Source organism: Triturus cristatus, chromosome 11 (genome assembly GCF_964204655.1).
Source record: "Triturus cristatus chromosome 11, aTriCri1.1, whole genome shotgun sequence".
Classification (NCBI taxonomy): Eukaryota; Metazoa; Chordata; class Amphibia; order Caudata; family Salamandridae; genus Triturus; species Triturus cristatus.
The window spans coordinates 789,854,909-789,880,291 of NC_140594.1; the positions used below are offsets into that span (position 1 = coordinate 789,854,909).

The 25,383-nt window shown below is 40.6% G+C and overlaps 1 protein-coding gene across 4 annotated transcripts in view; it reads right to left on the reverse strand.

The window, feature by feature from the left end:
- The window catches only part of SPHKAP (SPHK1 interactor, AKAP domain containing), a 1,519,974-nt gene that overhangs the window by 923,790 nt on the left and 570,801 nt on the right, over positions 1-25,383 (reverse strand). For all 4 annotated transcript variants that reach the window (XM_085634508.1, XM_085634507.1, XM_085634509.1 and 1 more), the window contains exon 3: positions 21,692-21,802. In XM_085634508.1, the coding sequence (XP_085490634.1) occupies positions 21,692-21,802 (111 nt within the window). The remainder of the gene's footprint in view (positions 1-21,691; positions 21,803-25,383) is intronic.

Sequence of the window (25,383 nt, forward strand, 5' to 3'; positions counted from 1 at the left end):
TTCTGAACCAGGCTGTGATGAAGATTGGATGACAAGTAGGTTGACACTCTACAAAACATGGCCTTTTCATGATGGGCTTTTCTGGATCAGCACAGGGGATCTCCTGTTTTATGTGACTGGAGGACTCAAGTACAGAGAGTACAGTTCGCTAATAGTGGGCAATGTGTGTCTCTGTCTGTTTCTAAACTGTGCTGCCTAAAAATAAAGCAGTCAGAATAATTTAGGGGGATATGTGGAAGGAAATGTTGGAGGGCGGAACGGTGCCTAATTTAGCAGTGCCCCACCCCGACATTTCCAAATCGCAGGGGTGCGGCCTATTTACAACAATATGGCACACCCTGTGCTTCCCCTAGCGCTTGTGTTAAAATAAGCTGCCTAGCGTCAATGCAGGCACCCTTCCACCAGAGTGCAAGGGTGCTTGACTCACAGGGAATGATTGTTTATGTGCAGGAAGATGTCCCTTCCTGCACATAATCCATAATGAATATTTTGTTACTTCTGTGTGTGTTGCAGAATAGCAAATCATCAGTATTTAATGATTGTTTATGTGCAGGAAGGGGCACCTTCCTACACATAAACAATCATTCATGGCATAGAAAAAGCAAAAACAAGTAGAAATGAAAGTACTTTTTGGTGCTGCGTCCGATTTACAGATCCTTGTCAATCTGGGACAGGATCAAAAAGCTATGGCTGTTGTGGTAGAAAGCCCACTGCAACCCCATTGCACGCCCCTTTCAAATAGTTACCTGCGTGAAAGGGTACCATATTTACAAACCGGCGCTAAGTCGCAAAAATATGGAGCACTGCATTGCGCCACAGGAACGTCATTAAAAGTGATATTCCTGTATGGCAATGTACCTTTTAGATATGCCCCACAGGGCTACATGAATTAAGACTATGCACCGCAGGTGCATAAAACTTGTGGTAGGCTATGCGCTGTGCTGGCAAAGTGCATTATAGGTCCAGGATCTGTGAGCCCCGCTTTCCCTCCTTTATCAAGCATTTCAGTCAAACGTGACTATGCAATACTAGAAATGATATTCAAGTTATTTCACTACTGATCTTCCTTTAGAGGTAGGAAAGGGTAACATCCTCCTGGTACAAGGACATTTCAAGAATGTACACCTGAGTGGCACTTCGGTGTGCAATAAAGCCCTTAATAAACCTGCATTCCACATCTTGGTTTTTACAATTGGGATTATGCGTTTTTCTGTAATTATCTTCTGTTTCTTTTCTAGCATATTCATATTGTAAAGAGATTTAAAAAATAGAGCTTTCGCAAATTAACAAAAAAAAGTGAATGTCAGTATTATTTGGTCTGTGTTTGACTTCAGAAAATGTGCCATTATCCACAATTGTTTGAATCTAAAGAACTAAGCTAAAGAACGGTGATGGATCAAACCCAGATCTTTTGACTGGGTGTGAGTGTTTGATTGGTTCTGATGCTCCGTCTATCACCACCCCCTTTTGTACCGCTTTGTTCGCCATAAGTTGGCAGGGTATGCTCAGACGTGAGTCCCTTGCTCACTTTGCCACTGGATTCAAGCAAGCCTGGCTGAAGACGGCTGAAATGCCAGAAACCGGTCCTAGGAAGCTTGTTTCCGGTCCAGGGAAGGCATGGCTTGGCCGTTCGGGCGGGACTGTACCCATGAGGCACAGGGTCAGACTGATTTGCATATGGCCATGTCTGAACTGGGGTGGCAGAGTGGGCTAAAGAACGGTGATGGATCAAACCCAGATCTGTTGACTGGGTGTGAGTGTTTGATTGGTTCTGATGCTCCGTCCATCACCACCCCCTTTTGTACCGCATTATCCACAATTGTCAGGAAACTTAGGGATAGGATTGTAGGTACTTCTGGCTGGGGCACTACTAAGAAGGTCAACATCCACAAATGTCTTAGCTAGTGGCTGTTTGCAAATTACGTGCCTGTAATTAACTACCCTGGAAACACACTCAAATGTTTTCATGTGACAGGCGGGCTTCAGCACCCCTTAAGGATGAGAAAGGAAATGGAACACCATCAAATCTAGTATGGATCTAGGAGAAGGGGTTTCTCCGAAGAGAAAAAAACAACATTTCCATGCGTGCATGCACAATGCCCAATCAGGTGAAATTATCTAAGAATACATTATGCACATTGTAGTACCTTCTTGGGACGTGGTAGCAGTTTACAAGTAACTTTCATGCAAACTCATGGCACTCTGTGATAACAAAAAAAGTCAGAATTCTTTAGCAAACAATAGATTAATTCTACCACAACAGATTTTCTCTTTGAGTGTTTGTAAACCACTTTCATAATATTACTTTTCAGCAACATAAGCTGCGTATTATTGGAAATGAAAAAATATTGTGTTCGCTTAATAGACGACTGTGCAGCAGTCGAGTTAACACTCTTCTACGGGTACCCACTTCCTACAACCAGTGGTGTAATGTAGGCAGTCTCAGCCCCTCCAGTGCTAGAGGAGCGGGGCAACCCTTTAACCCTTTCGCTGCGGCGGGAATTCCGCCGCAGCGCTGGGGGGGGTTTGGGGGCAGCGCGGTGGCGCGGTGCTCATGAAGGAACCACTCCGTCATGAGCCGCGGTTGAGCTGTGCTCATGACGGAGTGGTTCCATCATGACTCCGCCCACTGCGCTAATCGCCCGCACAGGCGGGGAATTAGCGCCGCGTGAGCGGCGCGGACCCCAACGGCCGCAGCATGACGGAACCACTCCGTCATGAGCACACGGCAACCGCGGCTCATGACGGAGTGGTTCCGTCATGAGTGGGGAAGGGGTTAAAGACCCACCGGTCCCCTTCAGACAACAGCCAACAAACATCTGTGAGATAGGGGAGAATCTAGCGATCATCTTCACATTCTACAGGGCTGCACCATTTTGCTTCCCCCCACTGCCCTCAGCCCTCCGACATTTTGCATCTATACATTAGCCATTTTACAGTTTGTTTAGAAAAGTACTTTTTTAGGGGGCGGAAGTGTAACTGTCAACCAAGGCCTCATACATTAGATCTCAGGATATCTGTAATGGATGATGGACTGACTGAAGGATGGATGGTTAGACTGATGGAAGGTGCATTGATAACTGAATGAATGCGATTGTTTTCTGAGCACCAAAAAGCCTCGCTCAAAATGTTAGCACAAATAGCTACGTGTATGCAAATGATACTATAATGGTTGATCTTTTTTAAACCATCTAAGTTTCAACACTATCACATTTGTCAGACAAGGGTAAATACAAATGTAATGAAGTCACTGGCTATTGAAAAAACTGATGCAGTGCGATTGTCATCAAATAAGTCGAAGCTAGCTGTAGTTAAGTGGGGTATTTACTTTCAGCTAGTAATAATACCACAATCACAAATAGGTCCAGTCAAGTATCAGTAAATTAATCCTTGCTCAGCCCTGGGTAGCTAGGCAAACGAGCATTCAGGCTTATCTTGGGAGACCGGTATGTGTAAAGCATTTAATATCACCAATCACCAAAACAGTAAATAAGTAAAATACACAACACAATCAAACCCAACACCAATCTATAAAAATAGAGACTATTTTTATCTTTAATATGACACCCAAAAACAAATCTAATGTAGCAAACCTTAGATATAAATGTGTAAAGAGAATATCGAAAAGTGTGCATTCTAGAGGCAAAAAAGCTTGAAGCGCCCCTTGCGGCTAGCTGGCCATGCTAGACGGGGACAAAGTCAAAGATTTGAATCAACGGCGATAGAGCTTGGGTTGGATAGGATGAGTGCTAAGTCCTTGTCAAAATTTACCTTTGGACATAGTCTTGTTCTTTGGGCTTTTCTCTGATCAACTGGCTCATTGGTAGGTCCTCAGTCTTTTCAGATCCGAAGCTCAAGTGGATGATGGTGGACTACTGCAGCGCGATGCCTCTTGAGTTTCTGAAAACTCAGGAGCTTTCAGCAGGACAACCAGAAGGGTCAGGCAGATTTGCATTACTGCGACGGCTGCTTGACTCTCAACGTCAAGCCGGTCTCCTCCTGGAGCTTTTTAGCAAAACTTTGGAGAACGATTCCAAACTTTGAGATCTTGTTCCATGTTGGTTCCTCTGGGAAGAGATGTGTCCTGAAGCACCAGACAAGGATTCAGAGATTCTGGATTGCCTCTTGGGGGCAATCTCTCACAGTGCACCCTGTTGTAATTGATCCGCTGGGGTGATCTTCTCTTTGAGCTTGCAGGTGACTTTCTCCAGCTCTGTTGTACCTGTTGCTGATCAGAAAGTCAACTACTTTTCCTTTGAGTCAGGCACAGTCCTTTCTTTGTGGATCCTTTGAGAGTGCAGCAGGTGAATTCTTTTGAATGGAAGCCTTCTGTGGTGCAGTCCAAGGGTCTATCAGGACAATCCTTCTTCTTCTTTTGTTACAGGCAGTGTTCTGAGGATCTCCTGCAGCGCTCCCATATTTATCCTCCATTCTGGGCTGACAGGGGGAGGGGGGCACCCCAGCCAATTGGGGTAAAGTTACCTCCCTCTGCTATGGCCAATTCCTGTAAAGACTGGCATATTTGTGACCCAGAATGTACTGTTATCCGAAACACAAAATAGAGAAAATCTCTCATTGGTGTGTGTGTGTCTGTGTAACCCAGCCCAGAGGTGTGTCTCTCACCTTCCAGTCCCTCTCCTAATCTAATTAGGGGGGCTCCAATCTGGCTGTGGAGCAAGGAAGTGGGGACTGGCCTGGGTCCTATGACAACTGTTCTCCTGCCTTAGATGTTCAGCTTATCTCCCAGCTAACTTCCTCTCCCTGGCTTCTCCAGAAAGCACATGTCCTCCCATCAAATGTCTGTATTGATGAAGCCCAAGGACTCTTTACACTTACTCAGGGAGCAGCTTGGCGCAGGCTGTCAAAAGCTGGCCAATCAGAAGAGGCTGCTACTGGGCTGCTATAGGTAACTTCAGGATAGTAAGCTCTAAAACTACTTTCCTGTAATAGTTATAATAAATCTGACCTTGGCAAGTTGAGGGATTTATTGTAACCATTATGTTGATGCTTTGAATGATATTGCTAGCTAGCTCCCAAGCAAAGATAGACTTTATTTGGTTTAATAACGCCTTCCCACGTTAGCCTATGAGGATAGCAGCACTTTAATACGTTTCGTTTCAAAAACTTTATTCGATTCAATACAAAGAATCATAAAAGTCAAAAAATTTCATTTACAGGCATTATTTCAAATTCATTTTTAAAAGACAATCATACAATTATAACATTAAACTGATAAAATTCATTAGCTAAAATAATCACAGATGAAAACCCCATGGCTTTTACTTCCAATCAAATTAAATGATTTCATATATTCTTCGAGCCGGGGCATACATTGAAGGGCAGGAGAAATAGATAAGAAAATCACGATGCAACAATATACAATATACATAATCAAGGGTCAGCTTCTTGGTGCCAGATTTAACCGTACCGTTTTCTAATCAGAAGTGACACCCGTATGAAATTTAACATTGCACAGCAGACACCAGGTGAAAACAGAGATAGTAAATAATCATAACCCTCTTTATAATGGCATGGTTGCTTTTCCTTAAGAAGCGGCTTAATAAACCTAATTCTCGGGTCCTTATATAGGGAACAGAAAAGAACAATATGCATCGTGCTTTGGCTATCTTTGTTATTACAAGGACAGGGGGCAGTCTCTCACACCAACCCCCCTGTTTAGGAAACGCAAAGAGGAAGTGCAGGATGTGTAGCCTAAACCTTGTCAAGTAGAATCGCCATTGCACATGGTTTGTGAAGGTTAAATAAAACTGGTGCTGCAAAGCAGCCTTAGGAACATAAGGGCTAACCAGGGAATTCACAAACGGTGATTTCCAATAATTTGTTTTAATTACAGCTTTGATGTCTCCCTGTATGTTTTCGGGGTTGTCAAAAGAGTCACCCAGGCCTATTTTATGAAGCATTTCATTTACATTAGATAGCCAGGGGATCTGTTTCATGTTTGCCAATTTTAAACAATCCCGGAGGATATCTCTGGTGAGCTGCAAGTCCTCTGATTGCCATACTTTGCCCCATAACAGTAAAGGGGAAAGGCGAATGGTGTCACTCACGTAACTTAAACCTATTTCGTTGTGGACAAATCTGTTTGAGGAGCCTGATGGAATAGCCAATACACGCTTTAAAAATTTGTTCTCCATGATCTGTATCGTGTCAGGGCTTTCAGTCCCCCAAACCCCTGCCCCATAAGTAGCAACCGACAAACATTTAGCTTTATACAGAGTTTTTAAATGTATAACAGGTTTTTGTCCTAGTTTGCCACAGAAACGAAACAGACCCTCTATAGAGCGACTAGCACTTTGAACTCGAGTCTGCATTAACGGGGCCCAGCTTAGTTTGTTGTTGAAGAGGTTACCCAAATAATTAAAGTTTTCAACCTTTTCAATGATGGAGTTATTAACTACAAACTTTCTGGTTTTGGTACCCTTTGGGCCACAGACCATAGCAAAGGATTTGGCAAAATTTACCTTGAAGTCTAGGTCCAACATAAATTTGTGGAAGGCATCAAGACAGTGCTGCATACTGTTTCCTGTGAGTGTCATAAGTACCGTGTCATCAGCGTAAGAAAGCATTGGAATGCTCCTGCCGTTGACCTTTGGAAAATCATGACAGTGGTCCAACAGGTATTTTTCCAGACCATTGGTATACACAAGAAACAAAAAAGGAGCTAATATGCATCCTTGTCGAACGCCCTCAGTTGAGAGGATAGACTTAGTTTTCTCTCCCCCTGGCCCAAACCTTATGGCTACAGTAGTGGATTCATGGAGTCTACGGAGCAAGGTGACCAAGGGTTACTCAAAACCCATGACCTCCATCATTTGCCACAACTTGCTCCGACACACAGTGTCAAATGCACTTGAAAGGTCCATGAAGGCAAGGTGGATGGAGGATTTCCTTGCCTTCATGTATTTCCCCATGATCAGGGCCAGGTTCAGGCACTGTTCGACAGTACCTTTACCTTTTCTGAACCCATATTGGGAATTCACAATAAGGCCCACCGAATCTGCCCATGTTTCTAGTCTAGCTAAAATGACCCTACCCAATATCTTACACGATGCATCAATTAATGAGATTGGGCGATAGCATCGGGGGTCTGATTTATCGCCCTTCTTAAAGATCGGCACCACTACTGCCTCCTTCCATGATGCCGGAATACGGCTAATGACAACTGCTCTAAAAACATTTAATAACAGGGGGGCCCAAACCTTAACATTGTGTTTAAAAAAGTCCAAAGGCACTAGATCAGGGCCGGGTGCTTTTAATGGTATGCCTTTCGACAGAGCATCTTCCACTTCTTGTAAGGTGAGCGATGAGCTCAAGGACAAGGAAGATTGAGAGACCACCAGTTCCCTAGCATCTCCTAGTGATGGTTCAGTGGATAAAGTACCATGTGGGTTAAAAATGTTCCCAAAATGTGATTCCCATGTTTCACATGCAATCTGCATCACAATATTATCCTTACCATTACTTGTAAAAAGGGGGCGATTGATAACTTCCCAGAAAAGCCTGCTGTCCTTCAATGCCGAGGCCTTTTCTAGATCTTCCCAGGCTTGGTTTTTTAAGTCCAACTTCCTTATTCTTATGGCTTCTTTATAGGCCAGTCTAGATGCTCTAACCAGTTCTATGTCCCTGGGTTTTTGTTTTAATGCAGCTTTCAATACGGAAAAATGACTTTGGCTGTTTTTTTCCTGCCAGGGCATATAAAGCATCTTTTATATTGTCCCTGCTTTTCATAACAATGTACCCTACCCTTGGGGTACCTAGAGCAGACCTTAGGGGTGACATATATGTTATAAAAAGGTAGTGTTGGGCTTTGGAAGCCTTTTTAATTCCAAAGTCGAATTTGAACATAGTTTATTTTAACAACAGCCTGCAAGGCATGACTGGCTTTAAAATGACCCCAGACACCGCATCAGTGCACACTTAAGTGCATTAAGCCCACTGGGTTCTCTAAACCTACATGCCCTACCATATACTAGGAACTTACAGGTAGTTTGTCATGGCCAATTAGAATTATACCAATTCGCATATACTTTTAGAGGACAGAGCACTGGCCCTGGGCCTGGTTAGCAGAGCCCAAGGACTTTCAGTGTCAATAACCACCAGCACCAGTCAACAAATCGGGGTGATTAGGTCAAAAAGGATTACTTTCCTACATCATGTAGTGCACTGTGATATGCAAACATTTTCCCATGGATAAAGCCACTTCACATTAATAGGCTGAGAAGATAAAAAGTTAGGCCCTTCTTTGCACCTTCGAGGCTCCTTGAAACAAAGTTCATTGTGCACATTTTCTGATTACTAAATAATGCCAGAAAATAACCTCCCATACTGCAAACTTTAAAATAAAATAACATAAATAGTGCTTAAGTGTTGATTACAAATACTGTTAAACCACACCATGGTCCTCATTATATTTACTTTGAAAGAGTGAAGAGCTGAGGAAATCTTATTGTTATCCAATCTTGTGACCTGCAGTTTACTTGCATATCACAGCAATGGGTCTTTTAATCCAACAAGGATGGCCAAAGAAATTATGTGACTCTGCATCATTAGCCACATAATTAGTGATTTGCCACATTTACTACATAATCCATCATTTCTTTTCCAAAAGATTTTTTAAAATAATGTTTCTACCTCAAACAGATCAAAAGTTGCTAAAAACACAGTGACACACACTTTTTAATATCTATGTGGCCCCCTTGGCATAAGTGGTAAGATCCTGCGGTTTTGAAGTCATCTCTTACACAGATGACACTCAATTGATCATCTCACTGGGGCCTAATCCTGAATCTACGAAAATCAGATTTAGCGATTCTATGAGGAATATAACTCTCTGGATAACATCGAACTGCTTACAGAAATAAACAGCAATAAGACAGAGATGCTGCTTTTCGGTAAGGCCCATGCTCACTGGTCAGATGACTGGTGGCCCTTGGAACTGGGCAATGGCCCTCCTCCCTAAAAAGGTAGTGAAAATGTGGGCATACTGATAGATGAGAATCTTTACCGGAGAGAGTGCAGGTTTGCTCCAACTATGGTGCCTGTTGCGGGAAGATGCACCTGCTCAGGAAGGCTTTTTATTGGCTGCCCCTTCAAACCAGAAATACCCTCACTCAGGCACTTGTTGTAAGCTGCCTAGACTATGGAAATGCCCTCATGGTTGTGGCAAATGAGGTTCTTCTGTCTAAACTTCAGGTAGTTCAGAACACAGCTGCCTGCCTGGTCTGTAACCTCTCTCCTTGTACCCTTTCCGAGCCCACTCCGAAATCCATGCACTGGTTGCCAGTGAGAAAACGCTTTCTGTTTAAACTTCTTTGCCTAGTTCACAAGTCTCTTTCTGGCAATGGCTCCCTTTATTTACAAAATAAACTGTAGCCCTACCTGCCCACTCGAAACCTCAGGTCTAGTGGGAAGTCTGTGTTACGCCCATGTCTCACACGTACGGTCTGATATGGTGGGAGATCTTTCTCCTATCTTGCTCCGCACCACTGGAACAAATCGTCTCTACAAATCAGTCCTGCCCTGTTTTTGTCAGCTTTAAAAAACAGTTCAAAACCTCAATTTTCTAACTCTTTCTTTAATTCTATCTTCCTGTTCATATGTCCCCGCGCCCAGATACCCCTTCGGGGGTGATTCATCCAGAGTTTTACAGATTCAATTGCCATAACATAACATGTTGCTGCACAGTGAAAAGTCCTTCGCAAAGGTTGACTGGTCACCATTCAGTTGTTTATTGCTGTATTTGCGTGTTTGGCCTCTGCCATTGAGGTGAAACCTTTACCCAGACAGCGTTAAGCTGTAAAAATGACAAAACAAGTACCACTAAGTTACAAAGTGGCGCATTATGCTGCAGAATTTGCACTTTCTTGCTGCATAACTTAATCCTGCCACATAATGTGGTCCATCCGTGTTGTATAATTCCAATGGTAATGCTAATAAGCTATTTTAACGAGATAAATTAGGTTTGAATTTGTAATTTGTTAAATTGTCTAAACGTATCAAAACAATTACCTGTGGAGGCTCTCAATCCAAAATATCACAATTTCAAATCACAGAGCTGACAATTTAGAAGTAAAATAAACAATTGTGTTCTTTACATTTTCGTTAGAGATTCCTAGTTCGATGTTTATGTTATTGTGAAAAAGGTGCGAAAAAGTTGGGGAAAATAACATAAGTGCAAAACGCTTACCGATATGCATTGAAATGTACACATTTATAGAACACAATAAAGCCAGCATGTATGGATGAATTTTTATTTTTGCAAAATCGGGAAAAAAAAATGTAAAGGAAAAACTAATGAGGTCTGAATAATTACAGCAAAGCTCGCTTGTCAAAGAAAGAGGAGAACCTAATCTGTGTAGATTTTAATTTATAAAATGTATAAAAGATTAGGAATTATTTTTCTGAAACACCTAGCCAGTTACCCAAAAATATCCATGTTCCCTCTTCTCACCATCTGTAGCATCAATTTGAATTGAAACATTGATCTATCTATTAACTGGTTAACCAATCAGCTGCAGTAAATTGGAAGTGCAGGGTGTCGATGGCAGGTCACACTAATCATGGCAAAGAAGTTATTAAAGGCGTAATATGTGTGAATGAGAAAGAAAAGCAGAGATCAATAATGCACGACTTGGGATAAGCTATTGCCCCTTGGGCTTTTCTTGACTGCCTTTATTCTGCACCATTGGGAGCAGATGTCTGTCACCATCTGTACTCCTCTGCCTGCCCACTAATTACAAGCGATCGGGAAGGAGGGCTGGAAACCCCAGTATTTGCAAGGAGGCCGTAGTTTAAATTGAGAGGGTACAGGTGGACTAACATTAAATATGTTGTGATATGTGGTGTTATATTATGTTATCATTTATTATTTTATGTTCTGGCCCACTGAATTATGCTATTCTGCTGATGCAGTGTTTTCCACATCATTATGGCTTTGCCACTTTTGACATGTAAACCATCATCTTCTAGACAAACTGCAGAATGTACAAACAAAAATAGCTTCGAGCTCAAACAGTGCAGAGGCAGCTCATCTATCAGTTGCCTATTGCTGTGTTTAGGTGTTAAACAGATAACAATGAGGTAAAATATTTGCCTATACAATTTCAAACAGTGGTGTACTAGTGCTCCACAATGTGCCCCGTTACGCAGCATCATTTACCTGTTTCTGCCTTATAATTTGGTACCCCAACCGCATAATTTGGCTCTTGTCTGCTACATAATTCCAGTAACCTAGCTATGTTATAATGCCTTCGGGGCCTATTCACAAAGGTAAATCTACATGTAAGTAAATCTAGATGTGTATGTTTAATCTTAAAATTTAGACTACATTTACTACTTTAGGCTACTTACCTTAACGATTAAAATAGTTAATAAAAATGTAGACTTAAGTGTTCCCATCCCCTGAATTCAGGGGTTAGAGCCACTTTATGAATGAAAAGTTACTACTTGTAACTTTTTCACATGTAGATCTCCGCCACTTAGGTGCAGATCACCTTAATCTAAAGTATCGAGAAAGTTTGAAAGTTTATAATGTTATAAAAAAAGTACAAATATTTTTGTAAATAAATTAATATATTGATTTTAAATGTAGAAGAATGTAAATAAAGTTACAGCAATAATATCGTAATTTTAAATAAAAAATAGTTTGCAGATAATACATTAAAAATATATATTTTTGTAAGTTTAATGAAAGCAAAATTCCTTTCAAAAGTTGAAAAGTATGTTTCTATTGTGCATTTAAAATTAATAAAAGTAATGCATAGGATTAATAAAAAATAATGTAATTCTCTAATGTAATTAAATAACAGTTTAATTCTATTTTTTAAAAATTGAAATGGGTTAATAAAATATTTCAAAATAAATGAACTATATTTGTGTTTTATGATGTTTGTAATGCTAGATAACATGTAATTATATATTTGAACAATTTAAATAAATTAATTTATTTTGATAATTTATGTGGGGAAGTATTTTGAGTCCCTACCATTTAATATTGTCTACAAGAGGATGCTGCAGTACCTATAAGTGGGCATGGGTAAAAAAGTAATTTATTGCCTAGAAAGTACAATCATAAAAAAACAAATTCAGCATAAATGCTGAAAATAGAAAATCACAACTATGGACTAAAAAGGCAAACTATCCAAAATAATTATACACAAGGTCTACAAATTTGACAAGTTTTCTATTAAATTACATATCATTAGCAAACAAAGCCAATATTTAATTGCTTCATGAATTGTTCTACCTTTTTTTTTATAAAGGCGAACTTCGGGTATTTTTTTCCTTGCGGATAGTAAAAATAGACACAAATACACAATGCGCTCTAAAGATTCTTCCTTATAGCCACTGTCTTAGTGGGTGACACATCTTGTTTCAGGACCCTTCAAATTGGATAATCAGGATATAAAGAAGGCAACACCTCGGACACTCAACCTTACAGACTGGATTTAAAGTACAAGAGAGATATCCCTGAGCTATATTCATGTAAGTATCAGAGGAGCAATCTGAATGTTTGTAGGCTTGTAAGCAAGCTAAATCTCTTTGTAATGAGGAGGCTTTAATGGCTTGATTTATAAGGCCCTCGATCTCTACTTACATCTGCAATTCTCAGAGTAGAATTAGAATCGCTGAATAATTGCAACTCATTATGTATATAATGTTTCAATGAGTCTTCCATAGCATTAAAACAATGACATATGTATTTTATAATTAAAACAGTCTGTTTTTGGGTTAATCAGGTCAAGGCAAACTCCAACTGAATCTTACAGTGAGGGGATGAGGTGAGAAGGCCAAGCAATAGCTTAATTTTATTAATGTATAGTTTATCCTGCTCAGCAATAGTTTTGTTATTAAGAATCATGCAAGCAGGCAAAAGAGTTGGAATACGTTTACTGTTAGGAGCAGTGATTGTTGGAGAGATTGCCAGACCATTGCAACTTTGAAAGTATTTTTTCAGTGATCAGGTAATTAACTGGACTTTTGTGTATTGGCTAGAGGGTCTGCCCATATAAATTGTTGTCAATTGTTACACCCAGATAAATACAATGTACCACTTCTTCTGGTAGATAACCCTCAAGAGTACGGTCCAGGTAAACTCTTTTACATCCAAAATACATTATTTTAGTTTTATCACAATTGACCTGCATATCGTTTAAGTTATTCAGCCAACATAGCCTCGACAGTTGGATTTGGAGTGCTCTTGAGATTAATGAAAAAAGTACAATATCATCTGCATATGCAACATAGCTGATGGGCTTATTGCCCAGTTTGGGGGCAAGGCCATCTGAGTAATTAAAAAACAGGCTTAGGTCAACCATATACAGGGAGTATAACAACTGTGCTAAGACACACTCCTGTTGTAAGCAATTCACAGTCTGTAATCTTGGTGACAAAACTTCCCCTGCAATTTTCATTTGCATCGAGGTGTGATCATGCAGTGGCATTAAAAATATAACAAAGTTTAATCAAAGCCCCAGTTAGTTAATTTACACCACAGTTTGGCCCTATTGACTTTATCAAAAACATGAGAGTAATCAATGTAACACAAATATAGTGACAAGTGTCTTTTTAGCATTTTGTTCACCAGCAATTTAATAGCTGTGATGTTATCTCCAATCATGCATCCAGGTCAAAACCCAGTTTGAAAAACAAGGATACGTTTGTTGCTGAAAGCCCAGTCATACAGGTGGAATATTAGAAAGTTGTTAAAAGCTTCCCTTCTGCATCCAATAGGGCAATAAGATGATAGAATTTCAGTTCCTCTTTTGAGCCTATTTTAAAAATTGTGTGTATTAAAGCACCTTTGCATGATAGAGGAATTTGGCCTGACTGAAAGACAAACGAAAACAGTTTGTTTACGCCTACTGTCCAAAGTTGCAGGTCGGATTTTAATATATCAATGGGAATTTTGGCCCCGGGGTAGGCTTCTCTAGGCATAAATGTAATAACTGCAGCCCAACTGCAATTATTTTTGGGGGGGATTGTGGCATTGTTTGCAGATAACATTTTCTGTTTGGCCCCAGGGAGGTCCCTCTGGGTCTCCCCCATGGGGCCCTGGATGTCAGGGTATCCATACCCCACACCCTTATATTATTGTTCTTTTTTAATTCAGGACAGGGGACTAAGTCCCCAAGTCCTGTAATTGCTTCCAGAAAACTTTTTTTCATATTGCTGGCAGCCAATCAGAGTGCCTGCTCTAGTGGGACTCTGACTCGCATGTGAGCAATATGGCCCATGGGAAATAAAGCTCCCTGGGAGAACCATAATGCTTTATTTTTAAACTGGTGCTCCTGAAAGAGACCTTCAAATCTCTTGATCCTCTAGCAGGCCCAGCCTGCACGATATACAATAATTTTTGACCCTTAACTCTCAAAAACTCCTGACCAGATTTACACGAAATCACAAAAAGCGCAAACTGTGGACCACGATTTAGCTTACAACCAAATTTGCAGTTATTCCATTTAATGGATTTTGCTATGACATTGCTTAAAGATGACTATGAAAAATGCATGCGATTGTGCATTTTGGGACCTCCTTTTTCTTGATCCCTGCTTGACAACTCATCCCAAAACCTTCCTTGCACAAGCTGGTCAAAAAGTAGCATCTTTTGGAAAAACATGGTTTTCCTATGGAGCAGCTGACTTAACTATAACTATCTAGTGGCGACCTCCACTAGGTAATATAGATACCACTAGGATATATATATATATATATTACTTGCACCTAGTTCCGGTTACGGGACATGTTCGGCTGATTCACGGGCGGTCTGAGTTGGGGCTACCGGAAGCCCAATAAATATATTCACTCGGTTCTGCTCCTCCCACAGATGTACTCGGACACTCCACGTGTGCTAATGAACCATTTAATAGCAGGAAACTATTAAATGGTTCATTAGCACACGTGGAGTGTCCGAGTACGTCTGTGGGAGGAGCAGAACGGAGTGAATATATGAGGGCAAAAAGGAACTGCAACACTGATGATGCGTACCAACATGAAAGTAACAACATCATTACACGCTTCAGTGAGAGAGGGTATCCTAGATGGGTACTAAAAAGAGCATATAACAGAGCAGAGCAGGTAGTCAGATCCTCCACCATCACTGACAAACCTATCAACAAGACATGTGAAGAGAATAACACCAGAATGATTATGACTTTTAGCTCAGACGCCAACAAGATCAAGCACATTCTTTCCAAACACTGGGATACCCTCAAAAGTGACAATGTTATTGGGGGGATGATTCCTGACAGACCCAATATAACCTTCAGAAGAGGGAGAAACATTAGGGATATGCTGATACACAGTGACGTCACGATATACCCACACAGGGACTTGCATGGACTCAGGGGATTTTTCCCCTGTGGCCATCGTAAAGCCTGCAACAACAGCAGATTCCGCAAACAGGTCAGATATAACGGTGTCAGCAAGGAACTCACTCAATTTCTCACATGCAGTTCTACGTTCGTGGTTTATGCCATCGAATGTACGTGCAATCTATGGTACATAGGCAGCACCACATGCATGGCAAAGAAGAGCATCTTAGAACATGGGAGGGCCATTAACAATTTTGACCCCAAATATCCCGTAGCGCGACACTTTAGAGAGAGACATTTTTCTAACACCAATGATATGAGTTTCTTCATCCTGGAACAGATCGAGAAACATCCCAGGGGTGGCAATAGGTTACTCATGTTAAGACAGAGGGAGTCTAAATACATTATAGACTTCCTTACAAAAAATCCAGGAGGACTGAACCAAGATGAAGAGCTATCGATACACCTTAAAGAATAACTCCTGAATTTTATTCACAGACAGAGTACCCACTTATTTTTGGTGTTTCTTTCTCTTTGTCTCTATGCTTCTATCTTTGCTCTCTAATCAAGCATCATGACTCTGCTTACATTACGTAGAACGGTTGTACTCAGAAGCTACAGCCGTTTTCCATTCCTGCAGCTTGTTCTATGTTTTCTTAGTAGATAGTGTTTATTTTCCTCTTCCTCAGTAGTGATCTACGGAATCTACTTAATGTACAATTTACACATTGATATGTTCAGGATCGAGTGATCCTTATTTTAATTAGTTTTCTCTTGTTTTTTATCAGTTTTTGTATAGGAGGAAAGGAAGGGGCCCATCCATCAGCATTCACCAGCATGGGCCGCCTACCCTTTGTCTCTCAAATCAAGAGCACGTATGTCACTCACTCTTTTTTGACGGCTCAACTCACTAGGTAACTGATAGATAAGATGCAGGCTGAATGCTGAGGATCAGCTCAACATTACCGGTACTTGCCTTGACACCTTACGAACTTTTTTTAGGCTGTTCACACAAGGGGTGTCATCTTCTGGAATCTGGGAACTGTCTTTGGTCACTCATGGAAGAGTATGCATTTGATATAGAGCACATCACCCTTAAGGCCTTGGGCACTTGCCTTATTACCCCTTTTTTGACACTATGCAACGACAATGGAGCAGCAATTCATCAATATTGTCAACCTTTTCACCTATTAAGATGTCTGATATGCACATATACATTTTTCTGTTCGTTACATCAGCAATTTGAGCAAGATACAGATACACATTATGCGAGCTTATCTGTCTCACAATTGGAGCATATGAGATACGTTATAACCGACCGGCCATTTGCAAACATGTATCGTTGACACAGTACACACCTGACTTGATACGAGTTAACTGTACACCGAGAAAAATGTATTGCTTCAGTTTCAACATGTTTACACCGATTTTATCTGGAGTTATCGGATGACTAATTGTTTGCAATTACGCATATAGAGGTTCCCCAGCAGGATGATTTAATGTAATAATTTTTTCATTTGCATTTAGCATTTAATCTTGTTTAGTTAGAGGCATCCAAGGCACTTATCCGTTATCCATGGATTATGCTCCATTCCAAGATGTCTGCCAAGTTGAATCCCTTAGTCCCCTCTTCATGTATGCTGTCTTGCCTGTGATTGACATGATTACTATATGTTCGGCTGTCATTGGGTGCACAATATTCACGTGATCAAGCTTGTCTAAGCGAAACGCGTTGTGAATAAACAGCGATATTCACATGTTACACGGAGTTGGTGTTTCTGAGAGCGCACTTATTGAGGATTCATGTATATATATATATATATATATATATATAAAATCAATCAATCAATCAATCACTCAATAAAGAGGACTTTATAATCACCTTAGATCATAAGGTATAACACAAAAGAGCACACATACATAAAAAAGTAAGAACTATTTTAAATACCACAGTATATACTGTTTGGGTAAATGGAACATTTTCATCTGTTAAATATATTAAGATGGCAGCTTATGAAAAATAAAACTCCTCAATAAAATCTGTAAATTTACAACTATTAACACATTGAAATAACAGCATCTTTGAAAAAAAACTCCTCTACAAAAAGCACAAGCAAGATACTGTCAGCAGGGCAGCACAATAGCAGCATAGGAAAGGTGGGGTCCACAAATAGAAATACAAGCTATTTTATACATGCTTTGCACATCTTATCCACATTGCCATTAGAAACTTAATCAGACAAAATACCACAATCTGGCTTGAGTCAGTCTGCAGTATTCTGAACTCCTCCTGGTGCTATCTAATGCCCAGGTTTCTACAAAGGGGGACAATCCACTTAGTATGAGGGTATTTATAAAATGGACAAAAGAACAGTACATGGATGAGTGACAACACGTACAAAGATCATTAGCAGGGACAATTTCTTTATGCCACTTCCTAGTAAAATGTTTTACAGGTAAGAATCCATACCTAAATTGTCGGTATAGCTTCCTTGCCAAAGTTTGGAACAATTCCTTCAATAGTATTCCCATGCAATGGCCCAGATTTAAAATCAATAAAAGCAGCAGATAATGATCCCTTACATTGCAAAATATTGTCAACTGCAACAGTCTCCTAGAAAATGGCTTTGATGCTAGCCTGTGAGGTTGAGCACATGGTCTAGGGAAGACCCATTGATTATCAAGGCTCAACTTCTGAAGTAGAGCCGTGACAGTGCAAAACCACTGGATTCTACTTACACATCCGGTAGGATTCTAACACTGTTGTAACCCAGAGACGGTGCCAATAAATGAGAAGTCTGTACTCAATCTTGTGAGTGATTTGTGCCTGATCTGAATAAAGAGGAGTCAATAGGACACTTGCTGGGAGGTTTAATAAGGATCTTAAAAATGTATGCTCCACTGTAGACAAGCTCTGGGTTTTTGTACTACCCCATAGCTCCACACCATCCCATACAGGACCGCCCGTAGAGTCTTGACATTGTAAACCTCTAATTCAGGGGCCACCCTTCTGGATATAGTTTTTCTGTGGAGTTTTGCTTTATTAGATGTGTGTTCAACCGAGGGCAACTGCACCCTTTCCACTTGCCAAGCCCAATTAAATATCTTGTAAGCTTTATACCCAAATGTTCAAATTTGGCAACCGCATCTAAGGGGCTATTACCCACCAACATCCATAACTTGCAAAGGGTTGTTTTCTGTAAGGAAAGGATCATGCATTTGGTCTTGGAGTTATTAAGCTCCAGACCACACTCAACAGAGAACAGCTGAAAGGCATTCGAAAAATGTTTGAGTCCCTGTAGTAATTTATATTTTAACAAAGTGTCATCTGCAAAAAGGAGATCAGGGGCCTTTCCACCCTCCTATTTTAGGTGCATCACATCAATCCTTGTTCAAAAAATGGATATATTGAATAAGCAGCTTTGGTGCCCAAACGTACCCCGTCTTACACCCAACCCAATCAATATGGATAGAATCAGTCAATGCCCCTTCCTCCCCATCTCACCTGAGCAAAAGTATCAGTATGTTGCCTCACTAAAATATATGTATATATATATATGCATATATGTGTGTGTATGTATATAGATGTGTGTGTGTGTGTGCTGGATTTAGACATCTATGGATTTTAACTCTGCTGAACAGCAGTAAAGAGCCTGTACATGGTGGAACTGAAAGATTCAAAATTGGCATATTTAATTTACCTACAAGTTTCAAGTATATCATAGGAACTGTACCCAGTGCCTCTTAGTCAAATGTCACTAGTGGGCTGTACCACCTATTGTGCCATCCACTACAGTGACAAGATAAATCATGGCTTCAAGCCATGACACATGATTCTAAATTTGCATTTTGTTCCCCCACTTCTGCCAGCAAGTAATTAGCATTTGAATAGGTGCCAAAAAGATGCAAAGTGCTTTCCAAGAGTAAAGCAAATAAAGCTAGTCACTTTCATCGGAAGGATGTGGGAAGATTGCTGGAAACGAGAGACACACCCTGTGTAGGACATTTGAGTGACCATCAGCATATTAGCACAGACATGTTTCCAGTGATGCTGGGCAACTATACAATGCTTCCTGGCAATGGTGAAATATTAGGCAATTTTGCAGCAACATTTGTATTAGCATCTAGCGCAAAAATAACATTTGCATCAGCTCACCAGTGCAAAAAGGGCATTTTGACACAGTGGGTTGCACCATTATAGGGTTAAGGCTGGTGCAAAAGGAACCCAATTCTAAAAAATGTCTGCCACATATGTAAAGCACATACCTGCCATACATGCAATCAATTTAATAGGTATTATTATATTTTGCACAAAATAGGCAAACACCTAATGAAGGCAGAGCTCGGAAAAAAGGAGAAGGAACAGCATCAGAACAACATCACCCAACTAACAGATTAACTAATTTTGACCACTTTTTAAATGGTCAGCAGGAGCTGTCCTTGCCTAAGTTTATGTGGCAGCCGGTTCCAAAGTTTGGGGTTCAGTACTGAAAACAACTTAGATCAAGGTATCTAGAAGGAGCCATAAGAAAATGACAGAGTGGGGCTCAGAACATATCACAGCTCAGCTACTAAAACAATCTAGCTTTAACTAGCATCTCTGATTACTTGAATCTCCCCTAGGGAGCTACTGAGTCCAAATAACGTCACTAAACAAGAGGTTTTGGCCTTCACTATCCTCTAGTTCCTTCTGTTACTAGTGCTGGCATAAGCTACCACTGTTTTGTAATTTTTTGGTTGTATGCAGTTTCACTGGATTTTTGCAGCAATGGAGGACCAAATTATGCAGCTGGGTGGATCAAACTATGTGGCAAAAAATGCAGCATTGTTTCAGAATGTTGCTATTTTATCACACATTAATACTGTTTGAGAAAAGGTTGCACCTCCTTACTGCCCATTTAACACCTGATTACAGCAACAGCTAAAAAGGTAGGAAGAAACAATCAAGCAAATGTATCACTCTTTCCCACAGAGGAACACAGTAAGGCATCGTGCCGCACTGCGCTGCTCTGCGTGAAAGGGAAAAGGCAGGAATGTGCCGTATTTAACATTATACTGCACATTTTTGTCCTTTCCTAGTGCTGTCTAGCATCAGCCCAGGTACCCTTGCGTCATGTTGCAAGGGTACCTGCGGTGTAGGCAGGATTGTTTTTGTGCAAAAAGGGACACTTTCCAGCACAAAAACAATCCTGAGAGTCATTTATTTTCCCATTTCTATGTGAGGAGCAGAGGAAAAAACGAGGAGATGAAACTATATTTTTCCTTGTTATGACTCACTTGGGGCCATATCATCAACAACCGGCGATAATTATCGCTAAGCGCACTTAGCGCTAGGATAATTATCGCCAGCTATCGCTTATTTTATTCATGGAGATAGCGACGCTTATCTCCAGAGAGATAAAAATAACCAAGTCAGCTGCCAAATGTGCAATTATCGCTGGGATTCCAGCGGTAATCGCACAATATTTGGCGCTACGTTGTTGATAGGGCAGAGCATACTTAACCACGATATCCACCTTCCACTGGATATCATGGCTAAGTCAAACTAAAAGCAGGTGTAAGGAAAGTTGCGATAACCACGGTTAGCGCTACTTTTCTTATCGCTATGCTTGTTAGCGTGCCCATCGATAATTGGAGAAATGTCGGTTAGCGACATTTCTCCAGTTATTTTGGGAAGGAACGCCCACTTTGCATCTCATTAGAGATGTAAAGGAAGGCGTAGGGAAAAAGGGTGCTAACATGCAATTATGCATGTTAGCACCCTCTTGTTAATAGGGCGAAAACATCTACGCTTTACTGGCTTTTGAAGCCAAAAAAGCGGTGATAAGGCCCTTGATGATATGCCCCTTGGTGAGGCGTAGCATTTTGATGCATTCCCAGGGCTACCATTAATGGTAAATCTGGGAATGCACTTAAATCCATGAGTGGATGCGTGGGAGCACCCACACTCCCACCATGGAATGCCTTTATGCTGCAAAGCAATGCAATACAGAAATGTGCACTGCTTTGCATTACTCTAGATTAATCAAGCCATGCAGGGCTACACAAGGTGGCCTTGTGTAGCACAAGGACGATGCAAATCCTTGATAAATTTAGCCAGTGTTTTTGTTGGAATTAGCAAATTGTCTACTCCAATGTGGATTATCTGGCAACAGCAGTAATTTTACATTTATGCAGAAAACCCGACAGCCGCTGATAATTCCAGTGTGTCCGTTTATATGAAACTGTAGAAAACATTTTTATTCCACCTGTGAAACACAAAAAGATTCTCGAGAATTACTTCTGATAAACTCCTTTATTTGAAGATGCTAGCACTGCAGTCTTCTTAAGGGCAAGGATAAATTAACTTGTGCACATACCGAGGCGCAGTTGCTGTCTGATTTGTCCTCCACAAAGTCGATGCGACATAATGCCCTCTGATTTTGTAGCCAGTAGTCTGTAGATTCCAGCGGACTGTCACTGCAAAGAACCTGGCAATGGAAAAAGAAGAATACAGCAGGTAGAGTTATTTTTATTCCTCCATTTGTAGTTCTTTTAGAACATTGCGGTACACTATAATTTAAGGTAAGCTGTCAGCTTACCTTAACGTAGTTAATTACCATGTGTGAGAGAGCTTTCAGATGAATGTCATTTATGGAACACTTTAACAAAACCAATTCAGTATGAGAAAAACAAGAATGTGGTATCTACTGCACAGCACACAATCAAACCTATTAAAAGAGTAAGTAAAAGGAGTACACACACCACCAGATCCAGTGCTATCATGAAACGCAGAGATTTGAAAAATTCCAAAAGGTCCAAAAACTAGTTCCCCAAACAAGCTCTGGCCTGTGGGCTTCTATCTTGCCCTGACTGCCTAGCAGTGGTTCAGGGCATGCTAACACTTCAAGACCCTCCCCTTCAAAGTTCTGTATGGAAATGCATAGATACCTCTTGAAATTGGTCCACTCTACCAGCCAACACCCATGGTTGCGCTTCATGAGTCTAGTACATCCAGGCGGCTAAACACAAATGATTCGTTTGGCGATCTCCCCCTCTGGAAAGGGGTAGGCTTTGGAACTCCATTCCCACAAATCTCATACTCGAAGTCAACTTCCTGAACTCACCAAAGGCTTCGACCCATCTGTTGAAGAATGCCTATAGCTTGCTGTATGAACTTTTCCCTAGGATTGGATCCCCCATCTTTTTCCTCCTATCAAACATTGATGTTTATGCAAGGTGATGTCAGGCTGCAGAAAGGATTACATTATTGAATGAATAAGTAGATTTTAAATTTTATTGGTTGGGCAAGCTTTTTTTAACCAATAAAAATAAGAAAAGCAACAGATTCAAGTTTTGAGTAAATGTTGTTTAGAAGGACAAAAAGGATGAAAAGAACTGAGTGATCAAGGGCCAATTATGGCAAATAGGGTGAAATTGGCTACGTTGAAAAAGTTACTAATGGAAGTCCTTTCCATCATATTTAGATTTTGGAGTGGTAACTAGGTGAATAGGTGAATAGCCACCATTCTTCAATAGCAAAAAGCTTCTGTATATATCTTCAAGCAATGCTGGCAAATGCACTTCATTACTTGGTCATCTACTGGTATTACCAGAGGATCTCCTAGTAGTAGATGGTTTCATAATGGTGCAGAGCTGAAAGAATTTTTGGTAACCCTATTACTGAACATTTCTGGGTGATACAGCTCTAAGTAAATTATTTTAATTTATAGTAAATATACACCTAATCCCACCAATTGACATGTGTAGGCAGATATGCTTCTTCAAGTGTAATTCCCCTTTTTAACTCATTCCACATGTTCAATTCAACTTTAGATTTTATGTTGTATATATCAGAGGCCATATTATGAAACATGCTCTGGGGGCACAACAGATGTGTGCAGCCTCTTTTTGCACTCCGTGGTCACTTTGTTACTGCAGATGGGACCGCAGAAGGTTCCCCTGCCACTTCTGTAATTCAGACCACACCAGCACTAAATGTGCGCTGGCACGATCCCAAGGAAAACTCTTTACCTCTGCGCCCATGCAGCATTACAGACATGGGCAGAGGGGGAAATGAGCTGTCAAGCAGACCAGAGGAGCAGTGACTGTACACCACAAAAACAGGTGGTGTACAGTCAATTTGTCCACCTGAGGGCAACCCTTAAAAGGAGCCCTGGGTACTGCAGGGCTTAAACCTAAAGTGCCTAAGGCTATGTTTGCAAGTGACTCAGTAGCTTGTCAGAACTTTGGAGGTAGCGAGGATGGCAGGCCCCTGAGGCCAGTGTTAGGATTTTGCCAGCCGTAAACAATTAGACAGATGGCTGGTGCAGGTGACTTCATGAACCTGCACTACTCGTCACACAAATGTTGCTGCCTGCCTCAGACTGCTAGTTGATCCTCACCTTCAGTAGAGATTTTCTTTATTATACTATTGGGCTAATGGTATATCATCTAGTATTACTATAATAATTAAAGGGTAGGATGATGGAGAGCAGAGCCCCAATGCTGATATGGGCAATCTGCTCCTGATCATTGACTTTTCCTATGAGAAGAGGGATATTCCAGGCAAGTGTCTTGGCTACCCTTCTTGCTTAATATTAATGTTAATGAATATTGCTCTTTGCACCATTAATTGCAAACACTCCAAATTGCTTTCTCAGTTTCCGAGAGCCTTGATAAACTTTTTCTGGAGACAAACAGCTGAAATTACAGATCTAAAAAAGAAGAAGGGCTTTGGGAAAAAACTTATTCGCCAATTATGTGTTTACATATAGAACAAGTTAGGACCAATGGTAATCTTGGTGTATAGTTTGCTGCATCATGTTCATGAAGTTAGCATGAGACAAGTCTAAAATATTATAGAGTTATGTGGTAGGGGATAGAGGGTGGTAGACTTAGCTTGGGATTTCTGGATTAAGTAATTCGAACAATACTTTATCAAGAGTGCCTACTGAAAGACTGTCAGAATATTATAGGCAGAACTGGGAGTGTTTCCTGTTGATGATATTTTATTGGGTAAACTTGGAACTCGATGGAGCGACCCTATTTATTGCGATGGTGCTCTTGGAGGTGCATGCAGTGGAACACTCTCAAAATGCAGTGACTACATTATCTTAAAGAATCATTATTTGCATTAGCCTGTGAAGCATCAGGGACATGTCAGAAATTACTACCAAGGCTAACATAATCCGAATAGCAGAGGCAAGTAAAGATTGTATGAAAGAGGGTCAAGAAAGAGTGGAGAAAAGGTGGAAGTGAGTAGTAGCAGGGGACGGAAGCTGGTCATATAAGGCCTTGCTGGTCAATTGAAATATGCAATGTTGGAAGAGTGGGTCTGCTCTCTGTACATTACACATGTACAAGATATGCAGCAGACAGATGGGGATATGGGATGCAGGGGGTTCGAGTAAGTAAAGGCTGAAATATGATTAGAGATTTGGAGGGTATCTAGCAACTAAGAGGATATTTTGCTTTTTGAGTGATTTTAATTCTTTGGGAGAGTGTTCAGAGATATTAGAGATTGAATAAGCATTGTTCAAAAGATATCTATGATTTGAATTATAGGTAATTAGGATGCTGGTTAATTAAGGGTACACATCCACCCCCCGCTCTCCCCCATGTCTATACAGGCAACAATCCATAGATGATGACAATAGAAGGAAGAAACTTTAAATTGTTGTAATTACTGCATTCATAGCCGATGATAGATAAAGGTGTTAAAAATTGTAACAGTGACATGTAATAGGGAATGATTTATGTGGGATTATAAATCTATTTGTTTACGTGTTTGCTGCATCAGATGATGGGGGCTTGGTCTCAAGTTAACATGGTGTAATTTTTGGTTTTGGAAATCTATCTGACACGGTTGGTGATTTTTGGTTTAGGACAAGTTGATAATCTTAATTTATTATGTGGGGGAGAGGGAGTCTAAAGCATTGTTTTGTATTTTATGGTTTTTTTTATTTGCCTTTGTATATATTTGTTTCACAGGTTTGATGATGTCCTCTTTGAAGGATGAAATGAGTAGGCTGGGATAGATGTTTTGCATGTGAAGAACAGACTTTGTTGA